The sequence below is a fragment of the Patiria miniata genome, unplaced genomic scaffold (genome assembly GCF_015706575.1).
Source record: "Patiria miniata isolate m_02_andy unplaced genomic scaffold, ASM1570657v1 HiC_scaffold_11, whole genome shotgun sequence".
Classification (NCBI taxonomy): domain Eukaryota; kingdom Metazoa; phylum Echinodermata; class Asteroidea; order Valvatida; family Asterinidae; genus Patiria; species Patiria miniata.
In genome coordinates, this window is record NW_024037049.1 from 131,503 (window position 1) to 148,768 (window position 17,266).

The 17,266-nt window shown below is 36.6% G+C and overlaps 2 protein-coding genes across 4 annotated transcripts in view; one reads left to right on the top strand and one right to left on the bottom strand.

Moving 5' to 3' along the window:
* Positions 1-4,230, top strand: part of LOC119741208 — a 42,004-nt gene extending 37,774 nt beyond the window's left edge. For all 3 annotated transcript variants that reach the window (XM_038216952.1, XM_038216944.1, XM_038216960.1), the window contains 3 exons: positions 1,011-1,134; positions 1,869-1,937; positions 2,214-4,230. In XM_038216952.1, the coding sequence (XP_038072880.1) occupies positions 1,011-1,134; positions 1,869-1,937; positions 2,214-2,314 (294 nt within the window). In that variant the 3' untranslated portion in view covers positions 2,315-4,230. The remainder of the gene's footprint in view (positions 1-1,010; positions 1,135-1,868; positions 1,938-2,213) is intronic.
* A 4,947-nt stretch (positions 4,231-9,177) lies between these two features.
* LOC119740884 (translocon-associated protein subunit delta-like) lies at positions 9,178-16,342 on the bottom strand (the record flags this gene model as incomplete). Its single annotated transcript, XM_038216347.1, has 5 exons — positions 9,178-9,397; positions 10,051-10,116; positions 12,750-12,839; positions 14,312-14,383; positions 16,202-16,342. Coding segments are annotated over 5 exons (474 nt in total), but the record flags the coding sequence as incomplete, so codon positions are not given.
* Positions 16,343-17,266: the final 924 nt, after the last annotated feature.

The window sequence follows — 17,266 nt, forward strand, 5'->3', positions numbered from 1 at the left end:
AATTATAGCTCTTGCAGTACTTTTTGCAAACCATTTAGAGTATAACATTGTGCACATAGAAGGCCTGAGACAGAAGCAAAAGAAAAACATTGGACTGCCAATGCTGTGATACTAATTTGGAATACTGAGACGGTGTCGATCAAATTCAGCAATAAGTTTGATAGTCATGCTTTTAATTGATCTTTAAGCAAACTTGAATCCACAATCCTGATTGGTTGATCAATGGAAAGAACAATGTGATATTGACTGTTGCAGGGTCCATATTTCACTGTGCGTATCACACTATTCTAAGATGCATGCATTTTCTTGCTGCTTTCACATGAAGTTGGATAACAACTAAAGCATTACCACAGTATATGCGTTGCATCCTTACTGTTTGTCCAGTTTTCATGACTAAAAATTGGTTATGCCACTCGCTCCTGTGTTCCAGGGCATGTGTTCATTAAGCCTCTCAGCTGCCTTTGGCCTGGTGGCAAATGGGGCGGGTACTTTTTATGAAAGTCTAAAATATGTTGATTTATAATATATATACCACTGGAAGCCTGACATCAATAATAATGGATATCATTATTGGCTTCCTTCTCCTTAATTTAACTTCTTTTCCAATTCATTTCAATATCGGTTATTTGCAAAAAAAACCCCAAAAACAAACCAATTTTATCAATTGAGAATATGGTAGTTACAAATTTGAATAACATTGAGGCCCATTTATTCATCATCCATTACATGCATCCACAAATTGTCTGCACAGTCTGGTTTCTAAGAATGGAATTCCTATCAGGTCCAAAATGCTCCCACTGACATAATAATGGAGCTACATATCATGAAGTAATAAACTCTGACAGTAATTGCTACAAATGAAAGCCAGTGCATTTTTAATTCTCATCATTTCTTTTTAATAATCATCTGCATTGATGAGTGTAAAAAGTAGCAGAAATAACCAAGTGGCTATATTTATTTTTACTACATGCCAATCAATCACTCCTGTGTTTGATTTTATTTCCGATCAGATTGGAGATGCGGTCACCAGGAATGCACCTGCACCAACCGGCAGCAGATCCTCTCCTCCCTCAACCTTACGTGGGTCAAGTAGTCCTCAAGCTGGCATTGCATCGGACCTCAATGAAATTATAAGTATGAATGTCTGACTATTAAATAGTAGGCATGCAGACGCTCTGCCCCTTTGGAGTTTGTTTGACTCTTTTCATTAATTTTTGTTTTGCCATTTTTCTTCAAAATGGTACAACGTAAACTTAAAACCTGAAAAAAACATCAACCCTGGTCTAAAGATATGAGATCAGACAAGTGTGATGTCATGATGATATCCTGAGGTAAAGAATAAGAAGTATTAGTGTAAACGCTTTTGTTCTCTCGTATTCAAGAGATACGGTGTTCATGTACTGCAGTGTGCCATTCTTAACCAGCATACTAGGTTTTCTGATGTGAGGCATCAAGTTGCTGGTCATCAAACCAATAGTTAGGTGTAAATCAAGACATGACTTATGTGCTTGTTTTATTTTTATTTTGAATGCGTTATGTGATTTTATCTTACATACAGAACACTCAAAATGAATGCTATCCATTTCTTAAATTTCAAATCAGATGTCATTTTCTTTCCTAAGAAATGTTTACATTAAACACAAATTGCTGAGTTTGTTCTAAAGCTCAATTGAGAATATGTACCAAGCAGTTGTTTCAAAGGTGAATTCATGACAGTTTCATTTGTGTGTGTGTACGTTGACTTGTTCGTAATTGAACTTAACAACGTACAACGTGAAGGAAAACTCATTCTATGGCATTGTTTACTGGTACAATTCCATCAGCCTAGACTTTTTAACTGCTCATGTTTTGATGATTTTTTCTTGCAGAAAAAACACTCCGAGAGTATGAACCAACTTACAAGGAAGAACCAAGCATGTTCCACAAGTGTGATATCAGTGAGTATCAGGGCAGATATCACATTGTATCTCTCTGTTTTCAAGTATTTATTATTTAAAGTGGCCTTTGACAACAAGTTAGTCAAAGATTTGAAATTTAAACAACTGTACTAAGTTGTTCCAAAGCAGTGAGAGCATCTGTAACTTCTACTTTTCAAAGATCACACGTATTCCCCCCCCCCCCAAATATTTTTTTGTTTGTTCTTAATTTTTGTTTTATTTATGAGAGCTTTCTTTGGTTACAATAATTGTCTCTCTGTGCATTTGTTTTTCAAGGTTTTCCAAAACGTGTGCCAAAGCCGAAGTCTCCACCCCCACCACCCAGTAGCTGGATCAAGGCAGACACAAACAATACCACAGCACCAGTCCAGCTGTAAAACTGGAGATAGATCATGAGATCTCTCATGCAAGGAAGGGTTCTATCTAAAGTGCCTTTTGTATTGTGCTATATTTCAATTTCAGGTTGTAAGTTCACTCAGTTCATTCAGCTGTGTGTACATGTAAATGTTGGGTGCTGGTATTTACAAGTTCTATAGGCCCCTTGCATCTGTGGGCAGGTCTTGTTCCTCTGTTGTATGCATGAGTAGATGCATTGTGTCTCTGAATGACATGACAAAACCTGCCCTCAGTGAGGGGGCACCATGCAAGGCGTCTATTGGATACTCTTGCAAACTAATCAAACTATATTGGCTACAGTAATTTGGGTATAAATGACTTTTTGTTATCAAACTACGTCTTATGTTTGTGACAATGTGCCCGGTATGTAATCAAATAATTACATGGTTCATGTACAAAAAAGCTGTTTGATTTTTCTATTGTATCCAAGAAATGTTTTGTTATCTGTTATAAAGAAAAACAACATAAGGTAGAATATTTAGAGGTTTTAAATTGAGAAGTAATCTTTAACTGTATTTTGAAAATGACTTTTTATATTTAAGATATTTTGGTTGACATTTTTCAGTGTATGCAGAATGATCTGAGAATGTAGGTAAAAGCGATGGAACTTTGACTGGACCAGACACCGTGAGTTTGCTGTTCATAATTGTATGTAATGTGGATTCTGCTGGCTCATTACATTTGTTAGTATACTTACTTAACATTAGCACATGTACATTGTACTACATGTACATTGCATAACATTGCATTTATTCCCTAAAGAATCCATAAACCATAGAGTGTGTGGGTGTTTTCGGGCGGTACAGGTTGTAATGTGTTAATCAGTTGGCGATATTTGCTGAGATTTAAATTCCACTGAATATATTTGCATGTAGTTTTGTAAAATATAGCCAGTTTATATCAAAGCTTAGACCTATTTTGTTAAGGTCCATCCTTGTTCTTAGTATTTAGTGCCTACACAGATGACAGACATATACTGTGACAGAACAATTTATATAGATGTAACCCACAAAATAGAATTGCATGTATCTGGGTAACACCAGATGTAGTAACAATTAATGTATGACAATATGTACTTTCCATGGAATTTAAATATTTGGGCGGCTTTTTCGGCATAAAACAGCTAAAGCACCCCCCCCCCCAATTTGAGAAATAACGGCAGAATGTAAATATTTTCTAGTGATATAATATGAACAAAAGAAGCAGAAATTGTGTTTTTTCTTCTTATGCAGGTGAACATTGTTGTAGTGAATAAAGACTTTTACTAAATGGACTGCCATTTAGAAAAAAAACCTGAAGAATCTGTTAAACATGGCATAAGATAATGATATGTATGAATGAAATAGTAGTATTCTCTTTTGGTCCATGTATTTTACCATAAGCCTTTTCCATTTGAATAAACTGCAGTTTACAAACATTATATGGTTTGAGGGATGACAGTCAATATTATCTCTGTGAGGTAATAGAAGTTGTCAAACAAGTTGATAACCTAGTTCACCCAAAATAAATCATGATATTTTTGGTTTACTATACCTCATTGGCCGCTGGCCAAGTGATGGTGAATTGACCAGTTAGAATTTGGCTCTCATGAATGAATATGTTTGAGATATAAAAGCTATGTCTTAGCGGGCTCATGCTTATCTGATGTTGTTACATGACACTGTGAACATTTCGATATGCCCATAGATCAACGCAGGTTATTCCCAATGCCAGAACCCATTTATATTGTTATTTATTTTTTAAATAAAACAAGCATTTGATTTTATCTTTCAAGGTACATGTAGCTCCAGACCTAGCTTAAATAAACACTTGCCAAATGTAACTTTGCGGTATACTCCATGGTGGCAGTGTAGGCCCACAAGGTTTTTTCAAGTACAATCAGGTGGGGTTTAAAAAAGAAATTTAATTTGTCTAACTTTTCTGTCCTGAAGTTTGAAGAAATTATCTCTAACACTTAATATGGCATTTGTGTAAATCTATGCATCTACATGCAAAGACTCCTGATGTTTGAAACTATCCAGCCATACACCACAACTGCTTACACAGTACATGTACATGTAGTTACCAAAAATGTCAAACGTGCTGCATGACACTGTGATCGTAGCTATACAAGCAATCCATGGCATATTGCCAGTTTGGAGGAACATTTATATGACACCTTACAACTTTGTTGACTTGAATGGGAACAAGCAAATTGGATAGAAACTGTTTCATGTGAATAGTTTTTAGCACTAGTGCAGTTTATATTGCAGGATTGCCTTTTCAGAGGTTTGACTAGTTTTACCAAGTATGAGTATATACATATATATTGTAAAGTGAAACTACGTACATGTACAGTTCTGCATTCATGGGTATGTACCAATATAATTTTTGGGGGGACAATTTCTTCATTGCTTTGATGTTCTGCATTGACTGGATTCAGCATAGGTAAACAATTGTATCAAGGAATTTTCACACACATGTACATGCATCAAGTGGAAAATAACTATGAAATATATAGATGGAACAGGGGTCGATCAATTAGATAAATAAATCAAGTACATTTAACCAAATGAGAGGCGTTCTGGCAACAGGAGATAGAACTGTGCAGGGGTCAAATGAGGATTTGCAGGTATGAGAAAAGAGATCAATTCTCCTTACAATACTGCTCGTTGCACTTCGTTGATCCGACACTCCGTTGCCAAGTAGGGCTGCTTCAAGTTCATTTATTGACATGTCAAAAAAGTAAAATACTGAGAAAAAGGTCTTTAAAGTTTCGAGATTTGTAGGGAAAACCAAAGATGCCAAATGTACCAGGTAGTCCTTAACATATGTGTAGATTATGAAAGTTATAAGAAAATAAATGCAAATCTGAAAGATCACATACATGTAAATCTCTAAATCTGAAAAATCAAAAACAAACTCAACAGCCCCATTTGGTTGTTTGCATTGACATGTATCTCCAGTATGACCTGACCTGTGCCCCGTTCCATCTCATTTTGCAAGAACCCCTCACAAATATATTAATTTTAGAATGTATCTTTTCAATGTATAGTAAAGATCATGTAGTCGGTGAAGAGAAGTATAGATGTAGTATTGTATCTTGTACTCAACTGAGCATGCTATTGATGTAGTATAAAGGAAATGAACATTTTGTTGGTGTTTTTCTTTGTTAAAGGGAATATACATCATTTGCTTTTGCTGTAATTTTCAGAAATGGATGGAATTGGGGGGTTGGAAATATATAGCAAATATAGTTACACTGACTTTTTGAGGTTTTGGGTTCGAAAATGCTATAAAAACCAAGAAAAACAATCATTTTCCTGTAGTCTGGTCCCCTGACTCCATTTAAGAAGAAACAAAGCAGTTTACAAATATTGGGGAATTGTAAGGTCAGGGAACCAGTCTAGCTGGCTTGTACCCGTTCATAGGTGTGTAATCGATTGCAAACAAGTGCGATGGTCAACTGGGGCCAGTATTTGAAAAAAAGCCAGTTTTTTCCAACGCTGATCGGCCGATCAGCGTTGGAAATTGATACAAAATACCACTTTTCTTGAAAATGACAGTATACCAGGTGCCATGATTTTACAGGATGCTTTACACTGTCATTCACTAACAGTCCAGCAAGGTATTTCAAAATGATTTGGTAATTTTATTTTTTGATGTTTGCAAATGTTGTATTTTCCCTTTAACAGATAGAAATACACTATATCAAAAGGTTGGTTCTCAACCTAGGTAGTTATATAAACCTTTGACTTTACTTCTCATGCCACATAACATTTTTCTTTTGGATAGAAATGACAGTTGCATGCTGCAGTGTATGTGTACATAAACAGAAGATAAATCTGGCTGAGAAATGTTTATATTTCTAAGTATAATATTCTCAAGTTTTATTAATTAAAATGTAAGATTTATTTCATTATTAACGGTTGATTTGTGTATAATTCGGTATAATGAAATCGATATGAGCATCAATATGCATGTTTAAAACAATTTATATCAAGATTAATAAATACCAAAATGAACTAAATGGGGATGAAGATGATAAATATGTGCAAAGTACAGCAATTATTTCATTATAAAAGTGTATATCAGTCTAAGATTTTAATAAGTCTTTGTTGCTGGAAACATGTTTGCATTGCGCTTGTTATAAGATCAGTTTCAACATTTTTAATGATTTGTAATAATAATCTTATTACTGAAACCTTTTATATTACTATAAATGTATTTGCAAAAGTAACTATTTTTGTAAAAAAGGCCTTTTTATAATTTGTGACTTTTTTCGAACTCATTGGGATTTCTGATAATTGTATATATTTCTGATGTTGGATTTATACATCTTTCTACAGGCCAATTTAAAAGACAGCTTTGTGTTTGTATAAGGACTCACAAGGCATTTAGAAATTAGTTACCAATATCACTAGTAATCAAAGCTCTTTTCACAAATATCCCTCCAATGTTTTGATTCTCAACATTAAAATGCTTTAAAGCCAGAGTCTATCATTTGCAGCTACCCAAAAAGTAACTGGCTAATTATTGTTGAAAAACATACTTGGATGAAAGATAGTAAGGGGACTAAACTCCCTGTGAAATTATTCTTTCTGGCAAGCTGTCATTTAGCAGAAATCAACAAAAGAAGGCCTTTCCAACGGTGCTTCTTAATTGCAAATGATGGACTACATCGATCAAAGAAATTCAAAAAAATTGATGCAGTTTCCTATTGCCTGTAATTTGAGTGATAATGATGATTTCTATTCAAGTTATATTTGATATGTGAGCCCATAATCTTATTTGATTTTTGACTTGCATCCATTTTTTTTATGACTATTATAATCTTGCCTTGAATGTATTAAAGGAAAGACATCTGTAATTACTGTGTGTACATGTACTTCTTTGACTTCTTGTACCAAACAATATCCTTATACAGTTTAGGGGGTTAATTTAGTTATTATTAGTATATTTTTAATCGCACGTAACCGTTTCAAGAAGCCTTCATAACAGTCAAGTAGTTGGTCAACTTTTCAGTCATTCATGGAAATACATGTGTATAACTACTACTTAAAAAAAACCCCAAGTTCCAAGTGGTACAACCTACAGCGGCCGGGTAACGTGAAGACCGCTATACGACACCGTCTGTGCACCAGAGAGTACAGAAAACGAAAAGGAATGGGGCGTGATCTAATATGCAAAAATATGCAAATTCAACGCATGCGCAACAGTGTTTGCAAAAACCAGGCTTTGAATGCAAAGCTGTAATACTTAAAGACATGTATCTGAAAGACAAGGCGGGCTTGCATTTTTGTAACCCTATTGGTTGTAGGAGCCCGTTGTGTGTGTGTACTACCTGAGCAGGACCTGGTTCACCTAAAAAAAAATGCATGTCACTGGATTGTTTATACATTTAGGCTCCACTATTTTTCCTCCCGTTACATCCGACGTGTACAATTTTGTGACTTCTGGACGCATCCCTTAATGCCTTTTACCCTCTTAGAGTGATTGAAAGCAAACTACCTATCCAACAAATGAGAACAGTTTGAACTCATTTTGAATGATAATTGTGTGACAAATTCGCGGTTAAGAGGCAACAGGGACAGAAAAAATGTCGCACTTTGGACCCAAACTTTATAGTATGCCCCAATGCTGTTTGCTGGTACGACACTATTGTAGCCACTTTTCAAACAGATCACATTTAATATGAAACATAAGGTTCGGCGATTCTGATTTTCTATTTGTCAATTTGGGACAAAAGACAGCAGCAGTGGACCCGATGTAGGTATTTGGAATGACTAGGCCATCATGAGTAACCAAACAAGAATTGTAACCTCAAAAAATTGAAACTATATTTATAAAACAGAATATGACCACAACCGTATTTGATTCACATTTTAAATCCTTTCTTTGTACATGTATTTTTCCTTGTGTTGCCAAATGATGAAGGATACAAACAAATATCTGTATTGACAGTAGAGAGACAATATCAACTGAAAAAAGGAACACAGAATTCAGTCAAGAGGGTCATCTTTATTTGCAAAACTACAAAATTCCAACTGAAAAACTGATTTGCAAAAAAGGACTTGCAAAATAAAATAGTTTTTTTTCCCGATGGGTTGTTGATCAAATGATTGATATAACGGATTCCAGCTTAAACACAGTGGATAAAGAAATTCTCCAGTATGTTACATATGAAACACACAGTAGTTAAGGTTTATTCTGATGACTGCAACTGTGTATATGTAATCTTGTTTTAGCAATTCAAATGAAATTAGTCCACTCACATGCTGTATAAAATTGTAAAATTACTTGGGAAGTTGATGCATGGCTGTTTGTTGGAACGTGCTCTGTGGCACTGGAGAGGCGTACATGTTGTCGTCTATGTGTGCAATAGATTAGTTTATAACACCTCACCCACAGATTCTGTGTCTTGATTGGCCAAGAGCGAGTCACATGTACTCGCTATTTTTGCTATATGTGTGTGCACGGCCAAAAGTACTATACCCGTAGCAACCAAAGAACTACCATTAGCAACCAAAGTACTATATCCACGGCGCGGTATTTGTGTGCAAATGCATGCTGGGTTGCGCGTTGCGCATTTTGTTCCAAAGAGAGCGCCACAGAGTTGGGTTCAAACATTTCGTGAAGGGTAGTTTGGAAGAGAGAAATACATTTTCCACCAATTTTGTACTGAAATTGAAATTTATTTCAACTGTATTCAGATTTAAATAATTTGAAATATTAAAACCAAGCAGAATCTGTGGGGGAGGTGTTATAAAACAAATATTGACTGCTTTATCTCGTGGTGTAGTAAAACTAGCCTCCCTCAGTGATCCATGGAGCATTCTATTTTCCCTCGGCTTCGCCTCGGGAAAATAGAATGTCCATGGATCACCTCGGGAGGCTAGTTTTACTACAATATTTGTATATTATTTCCATGATTTATCTTATGACATTTTGATGAAAATAAGATGATGCTTGATGCTAAATTATGCTTGAATCCTGCTCTTAGCCCGATAAGCAGAGTACCATAGCAGGAGTGCCAAGCCAGATGCTATCATCTCGGTGCCTACAACTGGTCCATGAGACACACCCTGTTGACAACACAAGATAGAAAATTACAGGAGAAAGTAATGATCAATTCTGTTGCATGGTGCAGTCACATTTCTTCATCTTCAACCTGTGTGCTTTGGTTATTAGGCTTAAAGAAGTACTGCCCGTTCTCTTCAACAAATACAATTCTTTTCCTGAACAAATTTCAAAAGGTTAGTGCTTTTTTAATAACCACCAACAAACCCGGCCTTTTCAGTTTTGGTATCTGCAAATCTTTGAACAATCAGATCCCCCCTGTGACTAGACTAGTCCTGGTCCCCAAATTATTGATTCTAAAAGGGGGCGGGGACCAGTCTACCCTGCAAGAACTGAATTTTTGTTTGGCCACAAATTATTTGAACTATTTATTATATAACTAAACATCTATAGGCAGATTTTTTTTCTGTAGATGTCTCATTCAATGTAAACAATATTTCTATCAAAATAGCAATTTACAAAACTAAATCCATTTTTGGGGTGAAACTCAAAAACAGGTTGCTTCCATGATAAGCAAGTCATGGTTCAGGTCCTGCTTGTGCACAGTTTTTTGTATTCTATTATTGGGGTATTCTCAAACAAGTCCATTCCATACAAATACAATTTTGGTAGGAAAAATAATTCATGTTAACAAAATGCTTCATGAAGCAAAGTTTACCCTGTGAGCCACGTTAATTGTGAAGGCTGGCTTGACTTTGGCAGAATCATCCCCTGCTCTCATGGCCTGCAAATGCAAAACAATATGCACAAACAGAAGGTCATTCTTTGCCAAATCCACTCAATTCCATATAATTTGAGGTGACCCACTCAGGTTGAATGAAAGTTTCTTTACAATTTCATACTTCTATGCACCATAAGCATTTCAGCCCCTAGCTCAAAGCTAGTTTTGAACTTTGGCCCAAACTCAAAATTGTCAGGAAACCATACTTTAGGATACGGAACACAGATAAGTGACATCCAGTTTGTAATATCTGCTGTAGTACACCAGCATGTTCACTTCTCAAGACAGTTGTCTCCCAACACCTTATCTGCTTAAGTATTTTTTGGCCTATTTTTGGTCCTTTGGTAACAATAGTTCAACCTCGACTAGGCTCTATAGAAATGTATTGTACACATACATGAACAGAAATACAGAGTGGCAAAAAAAAAGGAACCCCATACTTCCACTACTCTGAGGCTCAAACCACATATACCAATGCACAGAGAATCTTTTTAAGAGAAATATGAAACCAAGATCGTCCGATTCGGTTCAGTAGTTTTTGTTCTAGAGCTTATTTTGTGAAGCAAGGTGGGGGTCAGTTTTGTCCCGATGAATTACAAAATCGCGCCCGGGAATTTGACTTACATTTTAAATGATAGAGGGATTATTATGTAATAATACCACATGATAGAAGTGTGCTTCACAAAATAGGCTCTGCAGCAAAAACTACTGGACCGTATCGGGATATTTAGGACTTCTAAAAGGATTCTCCATCAATTGGTACAGGTGCTTTGAGTCGCAAGGTAGTGGAAGTATTTTTTTTTTTGGACCACCCTGAATAATTGCAAATCTTTATCTCCAAGGAAGGATCTTTGTTGAGACATGTTCAGGACTTGAAAACAGAAAATAAAAGGGATTGTTGAATCATTTAAAAAAAAATTAACTGTGCGTGCAGACAACTTTCTTTGAGTTGATCACTATACAGGGCGAGAAAAAAAATGTCCCTTTGGATAAGTCCTTGTCTCCCACAACAACGGGAAAGGTTACCGGTTTCTTCCCTTCAGCCAACATTTGGTCTGGGTATTGACCACGGTCAGTAGAAGTTTCACCGATATTCAGCCATTCTTGAAAACGATACAGGCCTTTCTTTTTAACGACCCAAAACACTACAACACAATGTTTCCGGATATTTTTAAGGGAATGTCTATTTAATGGCTAGCACACTGCTAGACGGATCAATTCAAAGTAGCCATGGCAAGGCCACAGTTTACTGCTGCCCAAAGGGACTTTATCATGGTCAGTACATTTGATGAAACCAGCAGCGTACAAGACAAGTTACGCCCGTTTGGAGAACACTTTCCAGACGTATGGCAGCCTAACACTCGGAACATGTGAAGAAATATTGTAAAATACAGACAAAAAGGCAACAGCAAGAACCTGAATAAGGGGCGCCAAGATCGCCAGATCTTACCCCTCTTTAATGTTTTCTTTGGGGGTACCTTAAGGACCAGGCGTACGGCATTCTGCCAAACACTCTGCAGGGACTTCGCCAACGAAGCCCTCAGAAGAACATGGATGGTCCGCAGAGCTATTGCAGACAAGAGGACATGGGCACAACTATGCATTGATCTGAACGACAGGCAGGTGGAAGGTCGAGCAGCGGGACAGTTAACTGTGAACCTGATCTGTCATTCACTTTCAAGTTCAATAAATGTAATTCCATTCAATTGATATCACATTCTGTTATTCCTTTTATTTGTTTCATTGACCAGAGGCCCATTGTCCCCATTGTGTTCACAGCAAGAGGCCTATCCTGAACATTATGTTGGTAGTGTGTTGGGGTAGTCACAAAGAAAGGCCTGTAACCTTTCTATGCATGGCTGAATAACAGTGAAACTTCTACGGACTGTGGTCAATACCCAGATGGAATGTTGGCTGTGGGAGACAAGGCCTTATCCTGTGAGTCACCCTGTATCTGGGTATACTCACGCAATCAGCTTGACATTAGGCATCATAAGTGTGCCATTTTATTTTGTTTTAAGATCAATTTTACAGTAACACCATGTAACAAATCTCTTTTGTGAGTTTGTGAGGTTCTGAGAAGATCCCGGGGAAACTCAATATTTCTGACAGTATGCCTTGCCTATGGTCAGAAGATGACGTCTCCTCACAAACTCACAAAAGAGAGATGTTACAAGGTGCAATCCTAAACCTTATCTCATTGCTGTCTTCACCGTACAAACCTTCAAATCATATTTTGGTTTCAATAAAACAAATCAAATGTATGGTATACTGTAAATGTACATGTGTATCACACAAGTTGATCATACACAACAAATGCAAAATATTTCCTCCCCTTCTACATTCTTTGTAAATTTAATCTTACTTATTTTGAATGAGAAAAGTGTTAATTAATCTCTTCTGTAACTTTTGGATCTACCTCTGTCCCTTTCACTTTTGAACATCATCAACCAGCAAGGATAAGAAGTGCAATGTCTAATAGAATGACCCCTCCAGTTATAACTGCAGAAACTCTCATGTCTAACAGCATGCAATGCATGGCTGACAAGCTCCACAACCAAGCCCATTGCACTGCTTGAGAACTCATGCAGCTATCTGGAATCTCTTTCAACAAAATGTTTTGTAAATAAACCTACCTTCCTCAGAGCACTAAATCCTTCCTCATCATAGAATCTCACTTCATAGTTACCAGATGGTGCATTCTTATGTTCCTCAGTCCAGCTTACCTGTGAATGAGAATTCTTGTTGTGAGTTCTAGAGTTTCTCTACAGTGATTAATTGTAGATAAATTGGTTTGGAATACAAGATGGCATGCAGTAAGCATCAAATAATTATATAACTTAAGCCACTTATGCTTCATCAGACACAACAGAGTTTTGGCAGGCACACGAGTTCTGTGTTAAATAAAAAAACAAATTAGAAAAAATGAATTAGAATCAAATGTGACATTTGTCATGGAATGCCACAGGAGCCACTTTGACAATCGTATAAACATGTAAACACACCCATTCTGGAATTTGTATTCCTGTGGAGACATTTCTTTGTTCTCGTGTAGTAAAGTTTTCGAATTTGAAATTGAAGTTTCAAAATGCTCTTATTTTAACCAGAATTAATTTCCTGGGCTGAAATTTGGACTAAATATCCCTTTTTTAAAACTCTTCCATTTGCGACAGATCAACCTACCTTGGAAATTCCTAGTTTTTGAGTAAAATCCATATATCTATTTCGTGAAATTCTTGTGGAGACGTATTCATCTATAGAAATGTTCTTCTGGAGACGTATACAATCTTTTGTTCCCTATTGTGTGCATGTCTCCGTAAGGTAGTAAATTCCAGAACAAAATGAACAATGCAATCAATAAGGATGCGCCTTTTGTTTATGCATGTACAGGTACATGTATATAAACATGCCCGATATCAAAGGCGTCAGTGGTTAAACTTTTAAATGGTGCTTAATAGTTACAAAATCCTGAACAAATAGCAATCAACTCTGTACATGTATTATGATCTGAAGCAGCATTCCATACATGAGTTCACAAAAGTTCAACCATCCCAAGATATCTTTATCTGACAGCTTTGATAAAACACAGCATACAATACTAAGGCTGTCTCTTGACATTTGTACAATCATAAGTAGATAGTACTTTGGTGACATGTATTGTACAACTTTTATCCATGTATATGTCACTTTAACTCAAAAATCAAGAGCACATATGCATTTCAGTGAAATTGAAGAAATGTCAAGGCATCTATTTTTACAAACCCTGGTAATTCTGGCAATGAGGTGGATTATTTCTACAACCGTTTTTTTAAATAGTTTATTATCCTTTGGCTACAGATTGTTCTAATCTGAATGCATGTCTTCTGTTTCACTCAGCATATATACTTGTTTGAGCAGTCCTGTTTTCATAGCTGTCATAACCAACAAGAATAGGGAACAGTCAAGCTGGACAAATCAAGGGCACTTGAGTATTACTAAAAGGCTGAAGCATGAACTTCTCATGTCACATGCCCAGTTTTACAGTTCAACAATAAGTAACAGAAATGTTTCTTGGTGTCCGTACTGTCAGTTTCAATTTTTTCCCATCTCAAACTGTTTTGCGCCTAAAACTTCAAGGCATCTGGTCAATTTGAACCCTTAAATGTCAGAAATGTCTGATGATATATTATATGTAAATGGACCTATTTCAATTCCATACCTGATACTGATTGTCTCCAAAACGAGAAACAGGGAGCTGCTTGCCAGAGATCTCCGCATTCAAAAACAAGTTCTGCATTCAAACGCAAGATAATATTTCAAAGAAAATACATCATTGCCATTTGTTCAATTAAAGCTACAGGAATGTTAGCGTTCAAATCTTGGGTCGTACCATTTCCAATCACAAACATTCCTGGGTGGTATATGTTTGTGATTGTGCACTTCATCCACATAGTCTAAGTCACTGTCCTGTACACCATACCCTCCAGTGTAGATATTTCATAATAAATGTGTTTTCAAATGAATCACAAAGGTTCACCTATTATTTTATAGCGCTTTTAACTAGGATCAAGTGCTTTGCATGACTATACCTGCTCATGCAACCAATCAAATATTGCTCAGACTATCTCAAGTTGTACTCACAACTCTAAGCATCCATTTTTCAGGTTGCCAATTCAAACACATTAACCATCTCTGCCCTCAAGGGTACCCATTTTTATCTTATGTGGGTAGAACCATCATTTATCTATTTATTTATTAGCTGTTTCGGTGTACACACCGAAACAGCTCTTGTTTTCGTTAAGATTTTTTTTTTTCTTTTTTTTTTTTTTTTTTTTTTTTTCTCCTTTTTCAGACTTTTTCCCATAGGTTTAACACACGTTTCTTCTGGCAGTCCACTTTGCCACTTTTATAAATCCGATTGATTTCAGACTTGGTACATACTGAGACCACCACCCACAGATGGTCCTAGAAGAAATTTGTGATCGTGACGTCATCAGGTGTCAGGTTACGTCACATTAAAGATGCATTTTTCCCCATATGTTTTGTACACGTTTTAAAACACTCCAGTTTGGTATCTTCGTAAATCCGATCGACTTTAAACTTAATTTATAATTAGACTACCACCCACAAATGGTCCTAGAAGAAATTCGTGATCGTGACGTCATCAAGAGTCAGGTTACGTCACATTAAAGATGCTTATTTCCCCATAGGGTTTGTACATGTTTTAAAACGCTCCATTTCGGCACTTTCGTAAATCTGATCGACGTTACACTTGGTACACACTTAGACCATCACCCACAAATGGTCCTTGAAGAAATTCGTGATCATGACGTCATCAGGTGTCACGTTACATCACATTAAAGATGCACATTTTCCCCATAGGTTTTGTACACGTTTTAAAACGCTTCACTTTTTGGCACTTTCGTAAATTTGATCGACTTTATACTTGGTACACACTTAGACAACCACCCACAGATGGTCCTAGAAGAAATTCGTGATCGTGACGTCATCAGGTGTTTGGTTACATCACATTAAAGATGCATTTTTCCCCATAGGGTTTGTACACGTTTTAAAACACTCTACTTTGGCACTTTTGTAAATTATGCGATTGACGTTAGACCTGGTACACACTTAGACTACCACCCACAGATAATCCTGGAAGAAATTCGTGATCGTACCAATGCCGAGATGGGTTATAGATGAAAATTCATGTGATGTCATCATCAAATGTCACGTGACGTCCCTTAAAGGGGCATTTTGTTCTTTATAGGCCTATATTTACAGACCTATACGTTCGATTTGGTTATAACTTGACATGTACGTATAATGTGCTGTTATAGATGACAGTTTTAGTAACATCACTGATTGTTCGTCACGTGCACAAATTATTTCGAATATCCGAAACAGCTTGTGTTTGTCCACAAACACATTTCTAGTTTATTTATTTATTTCATCCAACATCTAACAGCGCAAGTGCCAGAGATGGATGGATACATTAATTGATTTACAATACAAATTTAATAATTAGCAAATTTGCAAAAGAATTAAAACATCAAAACATTAAGGAAGTTTTTATGTGCACATGTACATGTACTAAGCTTGACTGTACCTTGGCATTGTTTTTGCAGACAAGTGTGAACTCAATGAGAAATACAGACTCTGTAGAACTAGTTGCATCAGTTGTTGTGTACACCTTATGGTCCGTAGAAGCTCCAATGCATGTATCACCTGCATGTACATACAGAGAATTTCATCATCAATTTAAGAAGTTGAAATGCATTCACAAACAAATTAAACTAGAAAGCACTCAGAGAGTGCACTTGACCTCCGCCAAGATAAACTATTCCCCGATATATTGTAAGTACAATGTACATCTAACACGAGGAGCTTTTAAAATGCTCAATCATGTTCTGAAATCAAAGGGCAGAAACACGCTGTATTAATATGTACACTGTATTGTTTGAACACTTTTGAATACAGAATTGAGCCATTTCCATAGGGTCACTGTTTAAATAAAGGGTGTAAAACAGGGGTTTGCAGCTAGCTAGCCGCGAGGTCTGTACTGAACTCTAGAAGGACCAGTGTCCAAGTAAATAATGACTTTAACATGCATGTTCAAGTCACACTATGTTTTTTTTACTCACCCTGTAGAAACACACTAACCCTCTTTAACCCTAACCCACCTAACTCCTCCAAAATCCTCCTGGCGGTTTTGGAGGATTCTAGAGGATTGAGGATGAATGGTGATTGAATCAAATGAGGATTCTGGAGGATTGAGGATGAATGGTGATTGAAGCACATGAGGATTTTGGAGGATTGAGGATGAATGGTGAATGAAGCACAAGAGGATTTTGGAGGATTGAGGATGAATGCATTTTGAGGCAGGACTGTCTGATGATTTTGAAGGATTTGGCGTTGGTTATCCTTCATTTAAACACGAGTGCAAAGTTTTGGGATGAGGAGGATTTTGGAGGATTGAGGATGAATGCATTTTGAGGCAGGACTGTCTGACAATTTTGAAAAATTTAGGCGGAGTTGCAAAATTTTGGAAAATTTTGGAGGATTTTGGAGGATTGAGGATGGTTGTAAGCAACAAGGGCCTAGGGGGTTAGGGTTAAAGCAATAGAAAGTTAGTCACCCCCTTTTCAGACGTCTATATTTCGTGTAATTTCCA